The sequence below is a fragment of the Gorilla gorilla genome, chromosome 5 (genome assembly GCF_029281585.2).
Source record: "Gorilla gorilla gorilla isolate KB3781 chromosome 5, NHGRI_mGorGor1-v2.1_pri, whole genome shotgun sequence".
NCBI lineage: Eukaryota > Metazoa > Chordata > Mammalia > Primates > Hominidae > Gorilla > Gorilla gorilla.
Genome location: NC_073229.2, coordinates 176,416,972 through 176,440,448, shown reverse-complemented (window position 1 = coordinate 176,440,448; position 23,477 = coordinate 176,416,972). Strand labels below are relative to the sequence as shown.

The 23,477-nt window shown below is 39.3% G+C and overlaps 1 protein-coding gene across 24 annotated transcripts in view; it reads left to right on the top strand.

The window, feature by feature from the left end:
- SYNE1 (spectrin repeat containing nuclear envelope protein 1) overlaps positions 1 to 23,477 on the top strand; it is a 522,579-nt gene that overhangs the window by 365,467 nt on the left and 133,635 nt on the right. For 17 of the 24 annotated variants that reach the window (XM_055390873.2, XM_055390870.2, XM_055390871.2 and 14 more), the window contains 5 exons: positions 9,488 to 9,622; positions 10,621 to 10,730; positions 16,583 to 16,739; positions 22,007 to 22,138; positions 23,037 to 23,192. In XM_055390873.2, the coding sequence (XP_055246848.1) occupies positions 9,488 to 9,622; positions 10,621 to 10,730; positions 16,583 to 16,739; positions 22,007 to 22,138; positions 23,037 to 23,192 (690 nt within the window). Of the gene's footprint in view, positions 1 to 9,487; positions 9,623 to 10,620; positions 10,731 to 16,582; positions 16,740 to 22,006; positions 22,139 to 23,036; positions 23,193 to 23,477 lie in introns of those variants that run through there. The other 7 variants (XM_019029254.4, XM_055390879.2, XM_055390877.2 and 4 more) reach the window with 2 other exon arrangements.

Below are 23,477 nucleotides of genomic sequence, written 5' to 3'. Positions count from 1 at the left end.
GTGGGAACCTGTAATCCCAGCTACTCAGGAGGCTGAGGCAAGAGAATCACTTGAACCCAGGAGGCAGAGGTTGCAGTGAGCCGAGATCACACCATTGCACTCCAGCCTGGGCAACAGGAGTGAAACTCCATCTCAAAAATGAATAAGTAAATAAATAAATAAACAAATAAAAATGAAACTACTACACAAAAATAAAAAAGTTCTGTATGACCCCCCCTCCCCCACCCCCAAAAAAGTAACCAAGTTGAAAGACATAGACAGGGAGGAATGAGTAACACAAAATAAAACAAAAGACATAGACAAACAGGGAAGAAACTATACAATTCACAAATCTTTTGTAAAACAATAAGGAAAGATCAAATAATAGAATATGGACAAAAGATATGAAGAGATAATTCACAGGAAAAGAAATACAAATGGACAATGAACATATGAAAAGACGTTTGAACTCTGTGTTGGGTAAATAGATGCAAATAAAAAATATAACTTTTCACTTGGATTTACACACTTGAAAATGCACATGCAATGTGACTTTGTAATTAAAGTCAAAAGAAAAGGTTACACATACTAAAACTGAACAGAAGTAGAATGATTTTCTAGCTGTAAAAGTAGACAGCAATTCACCTAGTTTTGTAAACAGCTATTATAGGTCTAATACATAATGCTTTCTTCTATTTTCAGTGGTGATCTCTGAATGAACTTAATTTCTAAAGAAGCTAAAATAAAGGGAAAGCCTTGAAAGTTTCCTAGGTAGGATAGCAATCATTTATAAAGCTCTTATTATTCCCTTGCCCCACCCTACCCCTAGAGGCAGGTAGTAAGGGAAGGGGTGGCCTGATACTCACTCACAAGCACAAGAGGGATTAAACAAGGCAGGAACCACAAATTCCAAGGTCTCGTGGCCTGGGAAGGGCAAAACCAATGAGGGGAGCAGGCCCAGCCTGGCCCTTGGCAAGCTGGTCTCCTGTCTAAGAAGCAGCTGTTACTAAGCTCTAGCTATTATCACACAAGAATTTACAAGTGGCATTGCTGGATCTTCTAGTTTTTCAAGAGATAGGGAATGTGGATTTATTTCTAAAGCCTCCCAACTTTTAAACGTTGACATTTAAATCTAAAATTTTAAAATAATTTGTGTGCCAAAGAAAGCATATCCACAAGCCAGGATTGAAATCTGTTTATCTTTTTCCCATTCATTATTAACGAGGTGACCTGGGGCAAGAGCCTTAAATTTCCCACAACTTTCTTATGGATCAGTTTTCTCATCTGTAAAATATGGATAATAATATTTAACTTAAAAAAATTCTTTAGAACATGTGGAAAAAATAATCAAAAAGAAAAAAAAACAGTGAGGATTTAAATGCAAGTAATACAATAAATGCTCAAATTGCAGCAGTTAAAATAATTAATAACAATAACCAACTGTTTCCAAATCACATTCTTTGAGACGAAGAAGCTTCTGCTATGCTGAAAGGCCAGGCTTGAGACTTAGCGGGCTGGACTGAGCATGTACACACCACTGTGGTGTCCACACCCAGCAGATCCTGCCCAGGTCCACGGGAATTCTTTAAACTGAGTCAAGTCCTGACCCTGCCCACATTGGGTGAAGTGTAAATACAGAAAAATGTGGTAGTGTTTTACTACATGGAAATTGGTTACTGTTTATTTTTAAACTGTCTATAAATTCCATCATCTTTCATCTAATGAAGTTCCCAGCATATAAAATATTACTAGATCTTTTAAAATAATTAGAGCTTCCTGGAAGATTGTTTTTCCATCTGTGGGAAGAAAAGGAGCCCTGTTTACGTTATTATTGCCATGAAAAGGATCATGTCCCTTTATGTAGAAAACTAAAAATAATTTGGAGTTAATCTGAAATTAACTAAAGTTAATTGCAGAAAACAAATCATCCATTAAATGCAGCCCTCAGCAATGTTAATGCCCTTTAATTGGGGCTTGGATGATTCAGGAGGGTTGGAATACCTTCCTAAGTCTGTAAGCACACCATTACTTAGTGCTACTGAAGCTGGGAGATGGTAATACCGCTTACCTCCATTCTTTTTAACTAATTTGACTTGCATGGGTATCAGTGAATGACTATGCTTTTTTGTTTCCTATCAAATAGACTGCTTCTCTATATGAAGATCTTAAGGGCATGTAGTAAGATCTCCTGAATTACGTGGTATCTTCATGAAGCTGGGTCTTTTTCACACATTATCATTCATTAAAAGAACAGAGAGATTGCCCCACAAAATAATAAAAAGCTTTATAAAGAAATGTTTTTCCAATTGTTTGTATCCTCTTTTATTTCCTTGAGCAGTGGTTTGTAGTTCTCCTTGAAGAGGTCCTTCACATCCCTTGTAAGTTGGATTCCTAGGTATTTTATTCTCTTTGAAGCAATTGTGAATGGGAGTTCACTCATGATTTGGCTCTCTGTTTGTCTGTTGTTGGTGTATAAGAATGCTTGTGATTTTTGTACATTGATTTTGTATCCTGAGACTTTGCTGAAGTTGCTTATCAGCTTAAGGAGATTTTGGGCTGAGACAATGGGGTTTTCTAGATAAACAATCATGTCGTCTGCAAACAGGGACACTTTGACTTCCTCTTTTCCTAATTGAATACCCTTTATTTCCTTCTCCTGCCTGATTGCCCTGGCCAGAACTTCCAACACTATGTTGAATAGGAGCGGTGAGAGAGGGCATCCCTGTCTTGTGCCAGTTTTCAAAGGGAATGCTTCCAGTTTTTGCCCATTCAGTATGATATTGGCTGTGGGTTTGTCATAGATAGCTCTTATTATTTTGAAATACGTCCCATCAATACCTAATTTATTGAGAGTTTTTAGCATGAAGGGTTGTTGAATTTTGTCAAAGGCTTTTTCTGCATCTATTGAGATAATCATGTGGTTTTTGTCTTTGGCTCTGTTTATATGCTGGATTACATTTATTGATTTGCGTATATTGAACCAGCCTTGCATCCCAGGGATGAAGCCCACTTGATCATGGTGGATAAGCTTTTTGATGTGCTGCTGGATTCGTTTTGCCAGTATTTTATTGAGGATTTTTGCATCAATGTTCATCAAGGATATTGGTCTAAAATTCTCTTTTTTGGTTGTGTCTCTGCCCGGCTTTGGTATCAGAATGATGCTGGCCTCATAAAATGAGTTAGGGAGGATTCCCTCTTTTTCTATTGATTGGAATAGTTTCAGAAGGAATGGTACCAGTTCCTCCTTATACCTCTGGTAGAATTCGGCTGTGAATCCATCTGGTCCTGGACTCTTTTTGGTTGGTAAACTATTGATTATTGCCACAATTTCAGCTCCTGTTATTGGTCTATTCAGAGATTCAACTTCTTCCTGGTTTAGTCTTGGGAGAGTGTATGTGTCAAGGAATGTATCCATTTCTTCTAGATTTTCTAGTTTATTTGCGTAGAGGCGTTTGTAGTATTCTCTGATGGTAGTTTGTATTTCTGTGGGATCGGTGGTGATATCCCCTTTATCATTTTTTATTGTGTCTATTTGATTCTTCTCTCTTTTTTTCTTTATTAGTCTTGCTAGCGGTCTATCAATTTTGTTGATCCTTTCAAAAAACCAGCTCCTGGATTCATTGATTTTTTGAAGGGTTTTTTGTGTCTCTATTTCCTTCAGTTCTGCTCTGATTTTAGTTATTTCTTGCCTTCTGCTAGCTTTTGAATGTGTTTGCTCTTGCTTTTCTAGTTCTTTTAATTGTGATGTTAGGGTGTCAATTTTGGATCTTTCCTGCTTTCTCTTGTGGGCATTTAGTGCTATAAATTTCCCTCTACACACTGCTTTGAATGCATCCCAGAGATTCTGGTATGTTGTGTCTTTGTTCTCGTTGGCTTCAAAGAACATCTTTATTTCTGCCTTCATTTCGTTATGTACCCAGTAGTCATTCAGGAGCAGGTTGTTCAGTTTCCATGTAGTTGAGTGGCTTTGAGTGAGATTTTTAATCCTGAGTTCTAGTTTGATTGCACTGTGGTCTGAGAGATAGTTTGTTATAATTTCTGTTCTTTTACATTTGCTGAGGAGAGCTTTACTTCCAACTATGTGGTCAATTTTGGAATAGGTGTGGTGTGGTGCTGAAAAAAATGTATATTCTGTTGATTTGGGGTGGAGAGTTCTGTAGATGTCTATTAGGTCCGCTTGGTGCAGAGCTGAGTTCAATTCCTGGGTATCCTTGTTGACTTTCTGTCTCGTTGATCTGTCTAATGTTGACAGTGGGGTGTTAAAGTCTCCCATTATTAATGTGTGGGAGTCTAAGTCTCTTTGTAGGTCACTCAGGACTTGCTTTATGAATCTGGGTGCTCCTGTATTGGGTGCATATATATTTAGGATAGTTAGCTCCTCTTGTTGAATTGATCCCTTTACCATTATGTAATGGCCTTCTTTGTCTCTTTTGATCTTTGTTGGTTTAAAGTCTGTTTTATCAGAGACTAGGATTGCAACCCCTGCCTTTTTTTGTTTTCCATTTGCTTGGTAGATCTTCCTCCATCCTTTTATTTTGAGCCTATGTGTGTCTCTGCACGTGAGATGGGTTTCCTGCTCATGGGTAGGAAGAATCAATATCGTGAAAATGGCCATACTGCCCAAGGTCATTTACAGATTCAATGCCATCCCCATCAAGCTACCAATGACTTTCTTCACAGAATTGGAAAAAACTACTTTAAAGTTCATATGGAACCAAAAAAGAGCCCGCATCGCCAAGTCAATCCTAAGCCAAAAGAACAAAGCTGGAGGCATCACACTACCTGACTTCAAACTATACTACAAGGCTACAGTAACCAAAACAGCATGGTACTGGTACCAAAACAGAGATATAGATCAATGGAACAGAACAGAGTCCTCAGAAATAACGCCGCATACCTACAACTATCTGATCTTTGACAAACCCGAGAAAAACATGCAATGGGGAAAGGATTCCCTATTTAATAAATGGTGCTGGGAAAACTGGCTAGCCATATGTAGAAAGCTGAAACTGGATCCCTTCCTTACACCTTATACAAAAATCAATTCAAGATGGATTAAAGATTTAAACGTTAGACCTAAAACCATAAAAACCCTAGAAGAAAACCTAGGCATTACCATTCAGGACATAGGCGTGGGCAAGGACTTCATGTCCAAAACACCAAAAGCAATGGCAACAAAAGACAAAATTGACAAATGGGATCTAATTAAACTAAAGAGCTTCTGCACAGCAAAAGAAACTACCATCAGAGTGAACAGGCAACCTACAACATGGGAGAAAATTTTCGCAACCTACTCATCTGACAAAGGGCTAATATCCAGAATCTACAATGAACTCAAACAAATTTACAAGAAAAAAACAAACAACCCCATCAAAAAGTGGGCGAAGGACATGAACAGACACTTCACAAAAGAAGACATTTATGCAGCCAAAAAACACATGAAAAAATGTTCATCATCACTGGCCATCAGAGAAATGCAAATCAAAACCACTATGAGATATCATCTCACACCAGTTAGAATGGCAATCATTAAAAAGTCAGGAAACAACAGGTGCTGGAGAGGATGTGGAGAAATAGGAACACTTTTACACTGTTGGTGGGACTGTAAACTAGTTCAACCATTGTGGAAGTCGGTGTGGCGATTCCTCAGGGATCTAGAACTAGAAATACCATTTGACCCAGCCATCCCATTACTGGGTATATACCCAAAGGACTATAAATCATGCTGCTATAAAGACACATGCACACGTATGTTTATTGCGGCATTATTCACAATAGCAAAGACTTGGAACCAACCCAAATGTCCAACAATGATAGACTGGATTAAGAAAATGTGGCACATATACACCATGGAATACTATGCAGCCATAAAAAATGATGAGTTCATGTCCTTTGTAGGGACATGGATGAAACTGGAAACCATCATTCTCAGTAAACTATCACAAGAACAAAAAACCAAACACCGCATATTCTCACTCATAGGTGGGAATTGAACAATGAGATCACATGGACACAGGAAGGGGAATATCACACTCTGGGGACTGTTGTGGGGTGGGGGGAGGGGGGAGGGATAGCATTGGGAGATATACCTAATGCTAGATGACGAGTTAGTGGGTGCAGCACACCAGAATGGCACATGTATACATATGTAACTAACCTGCACAATGTGCACATGTACCCTAAAACTTAAAGTATAATAAAAAAAAAAAAAAAAAAAAAAAAAAAAAAAGAAAAAAAAAAAAATAATAAAATAAAATAAAATAAGCATTAAAAAAAAAAAAAAAAAAAAAAAAAAAAAAAAAAAAAAAAAAAAAAAAAGAAATGTTTTATTTAATGTTTAGCATTGCCCAGTCCTCATTCATCTTCCAAGGAATGTTCCTGGCAAAAGTGGTTACTGTTCTAGTATTTCCAAAATAAAGTTTATGTAGCCCCACCCAGTGGGGACTGGTGACAGAAACCGCCCAACCTCCGCATTCCCTAGGTATGGCAGAAAACTGTTATCACACCTCAGAGAAAGTAATTACCATAATTACATTCCTTCTGGCTGCACCTTCTTATCCCCAGGGGAAAGAGAATGAAATTTGAACTGGATTCTTAATCATGGTTTGCTTCCTGTGGTCCAAGTCTTATGTTTCACAATGACTAAATCATTCAGAGAAAAATTCACTCACTGAAAAACTGAGTCTAACTGCATAGAATCTGAATATATATCTGTGCATATAAAAGTGAGGAAGTTGTTAAGACCTAACATTTCGATTGTCAGTGTTCCAAATCCAAATTTGGTGTAAGGAACTTGAGCCAACCTCTCTCAATCAGACCATAGTAACTGGCGTAGAAGAGCGTGTTGGGCTCAGGGCTCGGAGAAGTTTCCAAGGGAGTCTTCAGGCCGGGCTCTGAAAAACAAATTTTTGCTGAAGAGAAAAGCAGAGAGGAAGTGGTCTGGATCCCACAAAAGCAAGTCAGCAGGTCATGGCCAGGGCCACTACGTTGGCAGCTGGAGCAGCTCTGACGGGGACAACTTTCAGTCTCGTCCACTGATTTCTTGAGGCCATTTTCTATGGGTTCCTTTTGAACTGCTGTTTCAACTTTGCTTGGAAGAACCAGGATCTTTTAGAGCTTATTCTTAGAAGGTGGTGGAGTCTTAGATGAGAGAGAATCTGTTTTCATGCAGAAAATCATGGGTTCCAGTTCTGGGAGAATGCCCATCCACCCAAACTTCCCATCTCTAGGAAAATCACTGCTTATCTTTGAGAAATTCCGCAGAAGGTGGAGAATTTAGTGTCACTAGTCACCCATTCTGAAGTTCTTGCAAAATGCAACTAGCATATATTAGACCATTGCACCCCCGTTGTTCTACCTAAACTGCAATCTCTGGCTGGATCATCTGAAAGGAAAGGAAGTACCTCTGAGCTCAGGTGGGCTCAGAATCTGGGAGAAAGTTTTATATACCATTACCTACAGGTTTTTACTGTTCATTTAGCTTCAAGCACCGACACCGCCTTGCAAAGATAAAGATAAAGTCTATTAGACAATTTAATCATGAGATTCTAATGAAAAAAAGAAGAAACAGAAAGGTAAACAGATCCCATCTATTTCCCTAAAATGGTGAGTATAAAACTCTGAAAATAAGAGAGCGAGAGAAGGGTCTCTGTGGGCAGTTAGGTTGGATGAGCTGGAATGGCTGGGTCCCATGTTGTGCTCAGACATTGCAAAGAACAACCAGGGGCAGGCGAGCAGCAGCTCCAGAAATAGATGGCAGGAGGCTCCTCCGTGGAAGCAACCTGTAAAATATCCTTCCTCTGCCCCATGGTACGCCAGCCCTGCTGTCCTCTTCACTGCTCTGTTCTCTCTGAAATGGCAAATTTCTTTCACCTTAGGGTCTTTGTGCCAACTGTTCCCTGGGTCTGAATGCCCTCACTCTAGATCTTTGCAAGGCTGGTGGTCTCTCGTCATGCAGAGTGCAATTGTCTCTTCTAAAGATGCTTCCTTAGGCCTCCCTAAAACTTTCTATCCCATTATCTGTCTCTGTAGGTCTTATCATCAGCTCAGTTATCTTGTTTGTTTATAGTCTAACTCCCCACCAGGGCCCTCATCTGGCTTCCAAAACACTCCCAGCTTCTAGAACAGTGTCTAGTGAGTGCTTATTAAGTAGTGAATGAGTTATATTGAAATTATAATTTATCCTTTGACAGATGAATCTATGTGAGTAGAAAAGCTCTCATTCAGAACTAATCCCATTTGATGTGCAACATTTTAGGGCCTTTCAAATTCCATTAGAATAATCAGGCAGGAAGGATCAACTCTTGCCTAGGTGCTGACTCATTACTTTGGTCTTTCTCCTTTAGTCAGACTTTCTCCAAGCCAGCTTAGCAATGCCCAGTTCCTGATGATGGTGATGGAGGGAGTGAAGGGTACTTTTTCAGAGATCTCACCTTTAATAATCACACCACTGACCTCTCAAGGCTCAATTAAGCTTTGAATTTGTAAAATGGTAACCACATGTGCCCACAGTAAATGACTTTTTTTAATGTGCTAATTGATGGTTCTGAAAGAAAGACTCTTAAAGAGTTTTCATCTTTGAGTACAGTCTATTAATTATGTAGGTCAGTCTATAAATATTATCATATAAACAGCAGACTCTCAAAGACAGAGAATTCTAGGAATAATTTAAATCTATCGCCCTAGTAGGGTAGACACAGAAGGTTTACACAGACCAGTATCAGGGATGAGGCTTCCTGCCTAGTTCAGTGTCTTGGGACTTGAGTTACCTGTGGTGGAGGTGAGGCTCTGTGACATAGAGGTCAAGACCTGGTCTGTGAAAGGTGGAACAGAGGATGTCCAGCCAGCCTGGGAAACCCTTGTTTAGACTCCTTGCCTCTATGCTGCAGTACATTTTCTCCCATATGAACTGAGAATCAAATTTAAGTTCTTACTGAATTCCAGAGAGTATGATGCCTTACAGAACAGTGAACTTTTTGCTTCTCAAAGACATTAAAATGTCTTTGATTAATAATCTTTTAGAAAAATTTTTAGGAAGATTATTCTAAAAATCTTTCATTGTCTGGACCTGGATTAGAGAAAGTGACATAGGGCAGGGTAATGCTTTCACGGGAGAGACACAATTATTGTGGGTAATGATCATTTGAGAAACAGTTTACCTTTGTGTGACTTAAAAAACAAACTCATCAAAGGATCTTGAGTTATGTTTTTGTGGAAAAAAAATCTGGAATATCTGATGACCACATTGGTCAGCTAAAAGACTAACCTCTAAATATATGGGTTTTCCCCTCAAACAGTTCTATGTGTGATTATCTGTTTGTTGTTCTTGCTCCTGCAAATGCCATAACTTAGATGGGTTTTGTGTTACTGTTTTTTTAAAAAATGTGGTTTCACATCCCAATGGAGCCACTTTGGTATCATTACATAGATCACACCGAATTAGCCTTCTCTCCCCTTTGGTTAAGGTTTTCCGGTGTGTAGCATGACTTGATTTCTGCCTCGTTAAAAGCAGGGAACAGCACAGGAGAAGGAGGAGAGCGATGTTGACCTAACAGCCACGCAGAGCCCCGGCGTCCAGGAATGGCTGGCCCAAGCTCGCACCACATGGACCCAGCAGCGGCAGAGCAGTCTCCAGCAACAAAAAGTAAAGTGTTTCCTACCTCTCTCTAGCTTGCAGATCTGCCCAGGGTAGAACCCGAGAGGCATATTTCAGAAGGACAGACAAGTTGCTTCTGTACTAAAGACAGAGTGTCTCTTTATCTTCTCTTTGAATGAAGCAAGATGTGAGTGTTTCAGTGTATTGACTCATGACCACTGGGATGATTGGTCAGTTGAAAATCCAGTCTTTAAGAAAAGCTTGTGTTTAGGTTTACAAATAGTGTAACATGGCTCTCATCTTCTTTACCAGAGATACCTATTCTGTTTTCAGATTTGCCCTCTGAATCTATTTAATTTTAATATAAATCTCAGGAAAGCCTTTTGAGGTTTGGTGAAAGTGTAAGTTGCATGTTTGTTATTTTTTTTAATGAATGCAGTTTGTATTTTTACTTTCAAGTAGATGTCGTTACAAAATAGGATTGCTAATTGTTGCCTAGTGAAACAAATGAACTTTGATGAATAAGAATGATTTCTCCTTGGTACCTTAACTGTATGTAAAAAGCATATTCAAATATTTTATTTTCTCAAATAACAAGAGGATTTATTATAAATAATGAAGAATTAAAGCCAAATCTATTGATAACCTAATTTATCAATTAAGTGGAGAACTTAAAAAGCCACTTTTCCCAAGGATCTATCCTTTTAGCATGACAATATTGATTTTGAAAAATGGGAGTATATTTTGTACCACTTGAGGGCACTATTGCCCGGCAAAATTTTCTTTTCCCATTGCTGGTTTTTTTTTTTTTTTTTTTTTTTTTAACCCCCAGATTTTTCAGAGGTATCCTGTATCAAAGCAAAAGAACACTACAGAGTACTCTGGAGACACATTTGAATATTTACATAAACCACACGCTTTATGCAATATGCAAACTTAAAAGCTCACTACCGAAGTTCTCTGAGAATTTTATAGCTAGAACTATGATTGTAGGCAATAATCATAAAGTAGCAAATGTGTTTGCGTTTGTCCTTTCCCTTGAGCAGGAGTTAGAACAGGAATTAGCCGAGCAGAAGAGTCTCCTTCGCTCAGTAGCCAGTCGTGGAGAGGAGATTCTAATTCAACATTCGGCGGCAGAGACTTCTGGTGATGCTGGGTATGTTTCAAAATGCTTCCATTTTCTCTTCATTGTGTTTCCCTGACATTTGAAGAAAAGTAAACATCTCACTCAAAATTTTATTTTAAACATCTTCTGCAAAATTTAGTCATCTCATTTTTACTTTAGAGTAGTAAATGTACCTGCATTTTGAACATTTTGTTGCATTGCCTGAGCATAGTGCCTGTAGTAAGCTTACTTGTTTGCCCTCCTTCCAGTGTGCGCAGCCTATCTGTCCAAAGATGCTCATGAGTTCATCTTTTTAATCAAATAAGAAATGCATTATAAATGAGATACATGATGTTTCTAATTGAATGATTATATCTAACTGGAGAGCATTCTCTCTATAAGAGCTTACCTTGCTCTAACAACATTCTAAAAAATAAATGCAGGGGCCCATTAAATATTTTGAAATCTTGGTCTGGAGTGAAGACTTTCAAAGTCTTCTACACAGAAGAGTCAAGAAAAATTAAGGAAGTTGGAGAATTTTCAAGTTGAAGACTTTTATTTAAAAGGTCATAGAGGAATTGCAGCAGTGTGGAAGCACCACTATATTTTGAGGCAGGTCTGAGTTTTATTCTAGTTCCACGAAGGTCACTTTGGAAAAGTCACTCGACTGTGAGCCTCCTCTGTAGAATTTAGAATAATAATCCACTAATGTCATCACAGAAGTTTTGTGATAATTATGAATGTCAACTGAGAAGATATACAGGAAAACTTTCTTTGAAATCTAAAACATAAAAAAAAAAGTTTTCATGCAACCTCTGTGTTTATGTATTACTAAAATTTGTAATTTGGTAGTATCCTTTGGCAAATAACTTTGACTCCATTTCCCATTTCTGAATATTCATTTTTTAGGGGAAGTAACATAAAGGAGGAAATATGTATTATGAAGATGGTTTTGGAAATATTATTTGTAATACCAAATAATTAAAAAGGCATAAATGCTCACTACTATAAAAAAGTTGAAGAAAATTTTATACGTATATAATGTTAACCAAAAGTGATGTAACCGTATCAAAAAATAAATGTATGATGCTAAGTAAAAATGTGATATGAAGTTGAAAGTAGAGTATGTGTGTAGATAAGAACTAGAATAGACCGTCAATAATAAAAAAAAACATTTTAGAGATGGATGACATAGGAATTAAAATTTTTTTTTGCAGTTTAATCAGTGCTGACATATGACATCAATGCTGACTATGTACAGTCTGTTACATATACACACACATATATACATATATATGAATTCTGAGGGCAAGTGATAGGAGAATAAACAAACTAAAATGCAATTGCAGCAGATATATTGTGACAAAATATGTAGGAAATAGGAAGGCATTCAAGAAAAGGAAAACAAAACAAAAATCTGTGAAAGTTTTGACATGGCTAATAAATATCAATGTAAAAGAATAGGAATGAATAGTATTATGGCATCTATAGGCAGGGATTGACTTTAAATAACCCTAAAACTGTAAAAATTGCCTTAAAAATATAAAGGAGTTTAAAAACTGTCTGTTGTGTATCATGCTTAAAGATGCTGATTAGACCATGAATATGTGTCTGTAATAAACCCAAAATGAGACTGTTTCTTTCATGTTGATTGAGCCGAGACTTGCCTTCATGTTACATTCCAGGTCCTCTAAAATGTTTACTTATCTTGCATAGTTTTCTGAATATTTTTGCCAAACAAATATTTTGACAAAGAACCCATCCAGCATTGCTTCCTCTCTGTATGTATCATCACTAAAGGAGCAGAAGGGATCTTCTGCAACTTTATTACCATATATATTTTTTTCTTTCCTTGGCCTTTAGCTTTGGAAAGGACCTAAATGAAATACAAACAACTGTAAGTTACTCTTTCAAATATAAAAAATATTTGAAAAATAAATTTGCAGTGCGGTACTGGCTTTCTATATAAGATTCACTTTAAAGACTACTTATAAATTCTTTAACTTTTATACAAATTTTTAAGAAACTTCACCTTTATATGCAGTTGATAACAGCTCAGCCTGTTTTCAAGCCTTTGGGTACCAGGCAAACAATTAACCATGAATTAATGATATCTACATTCCAAAGTAAATATATATGTATATATATATATAAACCTTGCTAGGAAAAAGCCTGATATTCAGCCCTTAACTTGCCAGCTGCTTTTCTAATACCATAAATGTGACTTGGTTTGTGTAAGGAAACCTCTGTGGGAAGGGCATGACCTACTTTATAGAGTCACACATTTGCCGTATAAGGAACAAGTACTATGTTACTTGTAGAGGGTTGATGGAGGGTGCCTTCCAAGATTACTAAGGAAAAACAACTGGAAATTTGTTGATGTCAATATAAAAGGAAAGAAGAATAATTTTCATGGGGAACAAAAGGCTATGTTTTAAAAGGTTTGCTACTGGTGTTGTACATGTGTCAATGATTAAATGTAAGGCTATAAATATTAAATATTCCTCTGGTTTTATTACAAATTTTTATGTAAATACAAATGAATTAAAAGTGCTATACTGTAGGCTATTACCACAAAAGAAAAAAGCAATAAAGAAATTTCACCTCATAGGAACTTCAAAGCTTTTTAAAAACAATTTTTAGAAAATAGAAAAATTCAGATACTAATATTATAGACACTCAACTAAAGGTATCAATTATGTTTTGGCATTTTTTTCACTCACCATTATTTTTTGAGATATATTCATGTTGAGATATAGATCTAGTTCTTCATTTTAACTGTTTAATAGTATTTTATTTTGTGAACATAATTTATTCACCCATTTTCTTATTGCTGGATATTTGCACTATTGCCATTGCCATTATTATTATTGTTACTATTGCTTTTTTTTTTTTTTTTTCTGAGACAGAGTCTTGCTCCGTTGCCCAGGCTGGAGTGCAGTGATGCGATCTCAGCTCACTGCAACCTCTGCCTCCCGGGTACAAGTGATTCTCCTGCCTTAGCCTCTCGAGTAGCTGGGATTACAGATGCCCACCACTATGCTTGGCTAATTGTGTTTTCAGTAGAGATGGGGTTTCACCATGTTGGCCAGGCTGGTCTTGAACTCCGGACCTAAGTGATCCCCCCACCTTGGCTTCCCAAAGTGCTGTGTTTACAGGTGTGAGCCATGACGCCCAGCCCTAAGATTGCTGCTTTTAGCATTGTTTAAATTAACTTCCTACACGTCTCTCAGATGGGAAAGATTCTCTGCATTATATCCTAGGAGTGGAATCCCTGCATCACAGATTTTAAGAGTTTTATTTTTCTTGAGACAGGGTCTCACTCTGTCACCCAGGCTGGAGTGCAGTGGTGTGATTATAGCTTACTGCAGCCTTGAACTCCCAGGCTCAAATGATTTTCTTGCCTTAGCCTCCAAGTGGCTGGGACTACTGGCATGTACCACCATGCCTGGCTAATTTTTGAATTTTTTTTTTGTAGAGACAGGGTCTGGCTATGTTGCCCAGGCTGGGCTCAAACTCCTGGGCTCAAGTGATCCTCTTGCCTCAGATTCCCAAAGTGCTGGGATTACAGGTGCGAGCCACTGTGCCTGGCCAGTTTACAGAAATTTTAAGTCTTATTTCTAGAGACTTATCTAAAGACACTGTTGTGTTTACATTTATTCTAAGAATAATTGGCTTTGGGGTACCACAGAGTATTATCCTGCCAACACACTTGTTATTCTTTTTTTTTTCACTTGAGCAAAAGGCCCTGCATCAAAATATTAATTAATATCTAGTATTCCTTTTAGATGACACGGTTTTAGTTAGGACTCCAAAGGTCCTGAAAAATGAAGATCCGTGGAAATTCAGCCACCCTAGGTTGTTCCTGTTTTCATCTTTTTTTTTTTTTTTTTTGAGATGGAGTCTTGCTCTGTCACCAAGAAGAGTACAGTGGTGCAATCTCAGCTCACCACAACATCTGCTTCCTGGGTTCAAGTGATTCTCCTGCCTCAGCCTCCCGGGTAGCTGGGACGACAGGTGTGCGCCACCATGCCTGGCTAATTTTTGTATTTTTAGTAGAAATGAGGTTTCATCATGTTGCCCAGGCTGGTCTTGAACTCCTGATCTCAGGTGATCCACCTGCCTCGGCCTCCCAAAGTGCTGGGCATGAGCCACCACACCCAGCCCATTTTCATCATTATTAACCCCCATTTATTGAGTGGCCATTATTTCCCAGATAGGGTTATAGGCCTTAAGCATGTATTCTCTTTCATTCTCATATTATGCAAGGTAGATACTATCTTCATTTTAAAGATGAGAAGATTGAGGCACAGAGAAGTGAAACAAATTACCCCAGTGTCACAAATAATGTGCTAGAGGGAGGGCCATAATCCAGGTCTATCTCACTCTAAAAGTTAAACTTGGCTAGCCATGGTGGCTCACGCCTGAAATCCACAAATTTGGGAGGCTGAGGCAGGAGGATCACCTGAGTTCAGGAGTTCCAGACCAGCCTGGGAAACATAGTGAGACCCTGTCTCTACAAAGAATTAAAAAAAAAAAATTGGCCAGGTCTGGTGGTGCATACCAGACTTGGGAGGCTACTTGGGAGGCTGAGGTGGGAGGATTGCATGAGCCCAACAGTTTGAGTATACAGTGAGCTGTGATCACACGAGTCCACACCAGCTTGGGTGACAGAGTGAAACCCTGTCTCAAAAATAAATAAATAAGAGCCATACCAATCTCAGATGTCACATTGCTGCCTACCTTTAAGGATGACACTGAAGGGCCTTCCTCCCATATCTCTCTGCACTATCCCTCCGTGTCCTGTACTACCTTCCTAGGTGCTGTACTGTCTCTCTGTGTCCTGCACTACCTTCCCAGGCTCTATACGATCCTTCCTATGTCCTGCACTACCTTCCCACGCCCTGTACTATTCCTCCATGCCCTATACTACCTTCCCACGTCCTGTACGATCATTCCTGTGTCCTGTACTACCTTCCCAGGCCCTGTACTATCTTTCCGTGTCCTATACTACCTTCCCAGGTCCTGTACTATCCCTCCATGTCCTGTACTACCTTCCCAGGCCCTGTACTATCTTTCCGTGTCCTGTACTACCTTCCCAGACCCTGTGCTACCCCTCCATGTCCTGTACCACCTTCCCAGGCCCTGTACTATCTCCCCATGTCCTGTACTACCTTCCCAGGCCCTGTACTATCCCTCCGTGCCCTGTACTACATTCCCAGGTCCTGTATTATCCCTCAGGGTCCTCTACTAGCTTCTCAGGTCCTGTCCTATCTCTCCATGTCCTATACTTCCTTCCCAGGCCCTGTTACTATACCTCCATGCCCTGTACAACCTTCACAGTTCCTGTACGATCCTTCCTGTGTCCTGTACTACCTTCCCAGGTCCTGTACTATCCCTCCGTGCCCTGTACTACCTTCCCAGGTCCTGTACGATCCTTCCTGTGTCCTGTACTACCTTTCCAGGCCCTGTACTATTTCTCTGTGTCCTGTTGTACCCTCCTGTGTCCTGCACCGCCCTCCTGTGTCCTGTGTTTTCTCTGGACTCATACTCGTAACTCTCCCTAGACTAACACATTTTTAAGGGTTTGAACTAACTTTTCTGCTATTTGCCAAAGGATACTAGTCTGTAATCATGCTATAATTTTTTATTCCAAATGTTACAATTATTTTTATTCAATGCATTTTTAAGTATCCCTTCTGCACATGGTTCAGTTTATCAATGAGTGGGAATATAGTTGCTTTATGATTGGCCTAAACATTTTTGTTATTTTTAAAGTGTAAGCTAATAACTAAGGTAATCTTATTTCATTTGAGAAGCCAGGTCTGGTTCACACAATAAGTTACCTGTCTTATCACTTTTTTGTGCACATTGTAAACTTAGATTATTTATTCTTCTAATAGCGAAAAACCTGATGTGTTATCCCAGGAGTTGGGGATGGAAGGGGAGAAATCATCCGCTGAAGACCAGATGAGAATGAAATGGGAAAGCCTACATCAAGAATTTAGTACCAAGCAGAAACTACTACAGAATGTTCTGGAACAGGAGCAAGAGCCAGTGGTATCAAATATTTTACATTATATATTAACTAATATAAAAGATGTAGAGTTTATGCTGAGGGATTATAACTGTGCAATCAACTTAATTTTCATGATCAATTTCAAACTAAGACATGACACCAATTTTTCACTCTACATTTTTCTTAACAAGTCTATTTCACATTTCCCTTCATAAATATATTTATATGTGAAAATTTATTTGATTTATAGACAATATTTTTCCTCAGAGATGATTAATATCTGATTCCTTATTAGCCTAAACCATTACATTTTAAGTGCCCTCTTTTTGTGTGTGTTTTGCAAACTTGAAAAAGTAAGGATGGAAATCAAGGATACAAGGATATGCACATCTAGGACAGAAGGATTTCCACAAATCTGGAACTCAATTGTGAGGACATCTTATTTTCCATTGCCACCTCCAGTATTTAATAATTTCAGGAGATCTTAATGAGAAACATATTGGGACGTTGGTGGGTCCAGGGCAGGGAAGTGAAGCCAGTGGTCAGCTGGAATAGTTACGGACCCATCTGCAAGGCTGGTTCCTGGGAGGGATACTGTGTGCTGTCGGGCTTGGTTCCACCGGGCATGCCAAATCCAAGGGAATTGAAGACAGCAACAGATGGTTCCAGGTAATGGCTATTACTTCACTCTAAGCAGAAGCCAGGGAACAACTGGAAGTCAGAGGACTTAGAAAGTTAGAGGGCAAATGAGGGAGTCAGGAACACAAGCCAGCCTGGGATGCCTACTACAGCTGTGGCCCAGAGGAATTCTTCAGATACAAGACTAGTCCCTTGTCCTGGGCCAGCAGCGTCCATCTAGGCTCATTCCAAGTCAGCAGTATTATCGGAGTGAATTCTAAAACCTTTCCTGTTGCTCTGCGGAAGCTGCTGTTTCTCTGCTCTGGCCAGAACTAGCTTTAGGGGCTGGGAGAGGCTAAACCAGAAGCAAAGGGTGTCAATAACTGCAGTGAATTGGAGGAGGGAAAGGCTGGAGCTGAGAAAGTAGGCATTAGAAAGCAGGCGCAACCTGCCAGAGTTAAATGGAAGGAGATGGTCTAAAGCAGGGCTTCCCAACTCCCAGGCTGCAGACAAGTATGGGTCCGTGGCCTGTTAGGAACTGGACCTCACAGCAAGAGGTGAGTGGCAGGCAGGTGAGCATTACTGCCTGAGCTCTGCTTCCTGGTTAGAACAGTGACAGCACTAGATGCTCATAGGAATGTGAACCCTATTGTGAACTGTGCATGTGAGTGATCTAGATTGCATGCTTCTATTATGAATTTAATGCCTGATGATCTGAGGTGGAACAGTTTCATTCTAAAACCATCTCTCCCACCCCTGAGAAACCAATCCCTGGTGCCAAAAAGGTTGGGGATCACTGGTCTGAAGGTCATGAGGTGTCCTGTCATCTGTGGATAGCCATGCATACGTCTCTCCAGAGCCACGCTTTCTATTCTGTTTTTATAAAAGCACATGCTTTTGTGAATTTTCTGCCCCCTCACTTTCCCTCTCTGGCCAGGAGGCTTCTTAACCTCTGTCTGCAGAAATAGCCACCAGCTCTGCCCTGGGAAACTTAAAGCACTGTATTCCTGGAAGCAGTTGTCCCAGAATCGTATCCACCCTGGCAAATGGTGCCCTATACTTTTTGCGTGGACCTCCTCCCTGTATTTTAATTCATCCTTCCTCAAATCCCTGAAAAAATGTCCTCCAGACTCATAGCTCAAATTCCTTGTTCCTGATACGGATCTTCTGGACTTGACTGCTAGCTCTCCCTTCATATTCTAGTATCCCTCCAATCCTTTGAATAGGAGAGGTATGTACAGTTCTGAATCAGGGACTGCAGTCTTTTCTGACTATCTTAAGTTAGAGAAATCTACGATATTTCTAGATTCTGTGCTTGCGTATTATTCTCCATTCATAAAGCACCTGTGTGATTCATCCGGCATCTGCAGACCTCCTGGAGGTCTCATCCATTACCCGCTTTGATCTTCAAGAGCTGCTTTTGCTCTCAGTTGGAGCCGACACTCCAGCGTCCTCCATGCTGTGCTTACTGAACAAACCTTGCCCTGCTGCCACTGACATTCCACAATACCTGGACTGTTCAAATTTAGGTTCATGTTGTGCCTCCCTTGCCTTTGGATTAGAAATAAAAGCATTGAATGTTCTTTTTTAATGACATTTTTGCATTTGAGTGCTTTGTTTCAGCAATCGCTGGTCATTTGTACAAAGTGCCTCATAGGTTGTTTTCCTCTCTGTGGTGTGAAAAGGTGAAGGAAAAGAGAGGGAAGAAGCAATTTAGCTGTCAGTTTCCAGGCAGAAAGGAGTGATCATATAATGAGCACATTTTAAGTTCTAGGTGTTAACATCGCTAACAACATTGTGGTGAGGTCAATATTATCTCTACTTTGTAGACCTGGAAACTGAGGCTTAGAGAGGGTCTTGCAACTAAGAAGTGAATCTGGAATCAGGAAGCCGATCTCTCTGTTACCTAAGTCCCTCCTCTTTCACACTACCTTAATGGCAATTTTGTATCCTAGAAATACTTACTACTTTCATATGTAAAAACAGGCACATTTTGGCCTAAAGTTCACTAGGTCAAAGGGTACTAACCTCTCAGAGCAATTTTTCTTAATCTGTTTACTTCCAATGTATTTAGTGCTTCCGTGCACAACAACCTACTTGGCTTCAGGGTGAAATACAGCTCCTGCTTCTGGGAACCTATAACCCAAATAAGGAAATAGTGGATACATTTCTAAAAAAAAAATTAGGCAACTATGACAGGATCCATAAGCAGAAATTCAAAGGAAACAAAGGTTAAGAAAAAATAGTCAAAAGTTGCTATGATTGGTATGGAAATTAAAGTAGTAGATTTTAAGGGGATGCTGGGTGGAGGATATCCCAGCTGCAATGGGGAATGGGCTTGGCATATTTACAGGATCACGAGTAGTCAGCCTGAAAGGTGAGGAGGTATTTTGAAAAGTCAAAAGAGACTGATGGCTGGGTGCAGTGGCTCACACCTGTAATCCCAACACTTTGGGAGGCTGAGGCGGGCGGATCACATGAGGTCAGGAGTTCAAGACCAGCCTGGCCAACATGGGGAAACCCTGTCTCTACTAAAAATACAAAAATTAGCTTCATGTGGTGGTGCACACCTGTAATCCAAGCTATTCAGGCGGCTGAGACAGGAGAATCACTTGAACCCGGGAGGCAGAGGTTGCAGTGTGCCAAGATCGCACCGCTACACTCCAGCCTGGGCGATGGAGCAAGACTCCATCTCAAAAAAAAAAAAAAAAGAAGAAAAAAAGAAAAAGGAGACTGCGTTTGATTGAAAACATGGTCAAAAGTTTGAATGCTACACCGTATCATTGCCCTTATTGGGGAGCCATATGTATACCTAAGAGAGTTTAGGGGAAATAGGGTTAATAATGAAAGCAAAGAGATCAGTCTAGGTGTCTTGTATTTAGGGTGGATTATTTCACTATAGGTACTGCTAAAACCAAGAAGAAAAGTTGAGAGGAAAGCTGTGATAAGATTTCTTTATGATTGCTAATAACTTTATTTAGTCAATTTTAAGAAAAATTACTCTATTATTTTGAAAAACTACATATATGCATTATAATAATTCGCATAATGCAGCCAAGTACAACGATGAAAATGAAAAAGAACAATTGTAACAATTCCCATATTCTGTAAATCAATTTAATCTTTAAATTCCTCAGTGCTCATAACCAACCCTTTCAGCATATCTTTTTAATTCCTAAATTTTTAATTTTGATCCAGCTCTCAGGTATTAATTTCATTGTCAAGTAACTTTTTTCAAGAAAACTCAGGTTCTATCATGTTTGGGAATATCAGCTAGTTGCCTCTATATTTGATGGACAGTTTTCTGTCATACTTTTATCCCTTCAGAATTTGTATTTATATCTGTTTTTTCTCTTCTGGCATTGAATGAAGCTTTAGAAAAATCTAACATCAGCCTACTATTTTTCCCCTTATTTATTTTTTGTTGTTGTTCTCTGTATGGATGCCAGAAGAATTATTTAGTTTTCTTTAAGTTTCAACAGCTTATCTAGGCTATGTCTGATGTTGAGTGTTCTGCTATCATATTTTTCCTGTAACACAATATACTTTTTTTATATTTAAGAATCAAGGTTTGCTTTTTTATTAATTTTAGGGAATTTTTTGGTATGATTTAGATGTATTTTATGCTATATTTATTATATCTCTGCTTCAGGGACATCAATTATCCTTGTGTTAGATCATCTTTTTTCTATACCTATTGACTTATTTTTAGTTGTACTGATCTTTGTTTTTTTAAAATTTGTATTTACTTTTCATCTGATTATTGCAAGATTTTTCTCTATGCCAGTGATTCCATTTTCAGCAATGTCTGTTCTCATCCTTTCTGTTTCTAATTTATTTGTCTTAATGTCATTTATTTCATAAAATTTGCAAGCCACCTTTTAATTTAATTTTCTTTTTTTATAATGTCATCTTTTGTGTGTTTTGAAACAGGGTCTCGCTCTGTTGCCCAGGCTGGAGTGCAGTGGTGTGATCTCAGCTCACTGCAATTTCTGCCTCTGGTTCAAGCGATTCTTGTGCCTCAGTCACCCGAATTGCTGGGATTATAGGCATATGCCACCATACCTGGCTAATTTTTGTATTTTTAGTAGAGACGGGGTTTCACCATGTTGGCCAGGCTGGTCTTGAACTCCTGGCCTCAAATGATCTGCCCACCTCAGCCTCCCAGAGTGCTGTGATTACAGGCATGAGCCATCGTGGGTGGCCTGCTTTATTTTATTTGTATATAATATTTGTACATATTTCTGGTGTATAGTGTGATGTTTGGATACATGTATACAGTGTGTAATGTTCAAGTCAGGGTAATTAGCAGACTCATCATCTCAAACATTTATCACTTCTTTGCGGTAGAGACATTCAAAATCCTCTCTTCTAGCTATTGAGATATACAATGTGTTATAGTTAACTATGTTTGACCTCCTGTGTAATAGAACACCAGAACTTATTCCTCCTATCTGTCAGACATTTTTTTCCACTGCTTAAAAAAAAAAATCCATCCATGGAAACATTGCCATTGATGCATCTGGCCGCTGTGTTCAGTGGACATGGTATGTTGTAGAAGTTATATTTCTCTAGAAGAAATTTTCATGTGGACAGTTTTTTCAGCATCTATTTCAGTATGCATTTCCAAATGAGAATACTGGGACATAATGCATATGCTCTTCAACAAGCTGCCTTTGTTTGCCTACAGCTTTATAGCAGGCCAAATCGACTCTTGTCTGGTGTGCCACTGTACAAAGGGGACGTGCCAACCCAAGATAAATCTGCAGTTACATCTTTGCTGGATGGACTGAACCAAGCCTTCGAGGAGGTTTCATCCCAGGTAAGGCTGTGTTATCAGTGTGTTTGGCTTGGTTGATAAGAGTCTTGTTTTGCTTGTATTGATTTGCCTGGCCTCTGTGAGACTGTTCCATCCACCCCTGAGCATGAGACCCAACACTAGTGATAAGCGCTGAAACAAAGATCACTGGACCCTGGAGTCCCATCCTGTTTGTTTGTTTGTTTATTTATTTGTTTATTTATTTATTTATTTATTTTTTAGACCGAGTCTCACTCTGTCACCCAAGCTGGAGTGCAGTGGTGCAATCTCGGCTCATTGCAACCTCCGCCTCCTGGGTTCAAGGGATTCTCCTGTCTCACCCTCCCGAATAGCTGGGACTACAGGCGTGTGCCACCACACCCGGCTGATTTTTTTTATTTTTTTTATTTTTAGTGAAGACGGGGTTTCACCATGTTAGCCAGGACGGTCTCGATCTCCTGACCTTGTGATCTGCCCGCCTCAGCCTCCCAAAGTGCTGGGATTACGGGCGCGAGCCACCGCACCTGGCCCCATCCTGTTTCCTGTTTTTTATTTTATTTTATTTTATTTTTTTCAGAGTCTTGCACTGTCACCCAGGCTAGAGTGCAGTGGCACGATCTTGGCTCACTGCAACCTCCACCTCCTAGGTTCAAGTAATTCTCATGCTTCAGCCTCCTAAGAAGCTGGGACTACAGGCACATGCCACCACGACTGGCAAATTTTTGTATTTTTTAGTACAGATGGGGTTTTGCCCTATTGGCCAGGCCAGTCTTGAACTCCTGACCTCAAGTGATCTGTCTGCTTTGGGCTACCAAAGTGCTCAGATTACAGGTGTGAGCACTGCGCCGGCCCCATCCTGATATTTTTCCTGGATTTTCAAAACACTGAAATTGATTATTTGACCCTGTTTTGTGTTTCCCAGAGTGGAGGGGCAAAGAGGCAGAGTATACACTTGGAGCAGAAGTTGTATGATGGAGTCTCAGCCACCTCTACTTGGTTGGATGACGTTGAAGAACGTTTATTTGTTGCCACAGCACTTTTACCAGAAGAAACAGAGACTTGTCTCTTCAACCAAGAGGTAGGTTTAGTAGTTCCTGCCTGTGTGTGTATAACATTACAAAGCACTTGACATTTTGATGGGATAATTAATTTTATGCATAAAGAAAGTCAAACATAAAACAACTCTAATAATGCAGAACATAATTGCTTAAATGCAGAATATTTATAGTTTGCATTTTCATTCTTTGTCTTGTGTAAGTATGAGGGAAAAATGGGAAACTCTTTGTAGAAACACTGTTATGTATCACAAATCTTCCAAATATGAAACACATGCTTAAAAAAAGTACCAAATTCCTAAATAGCA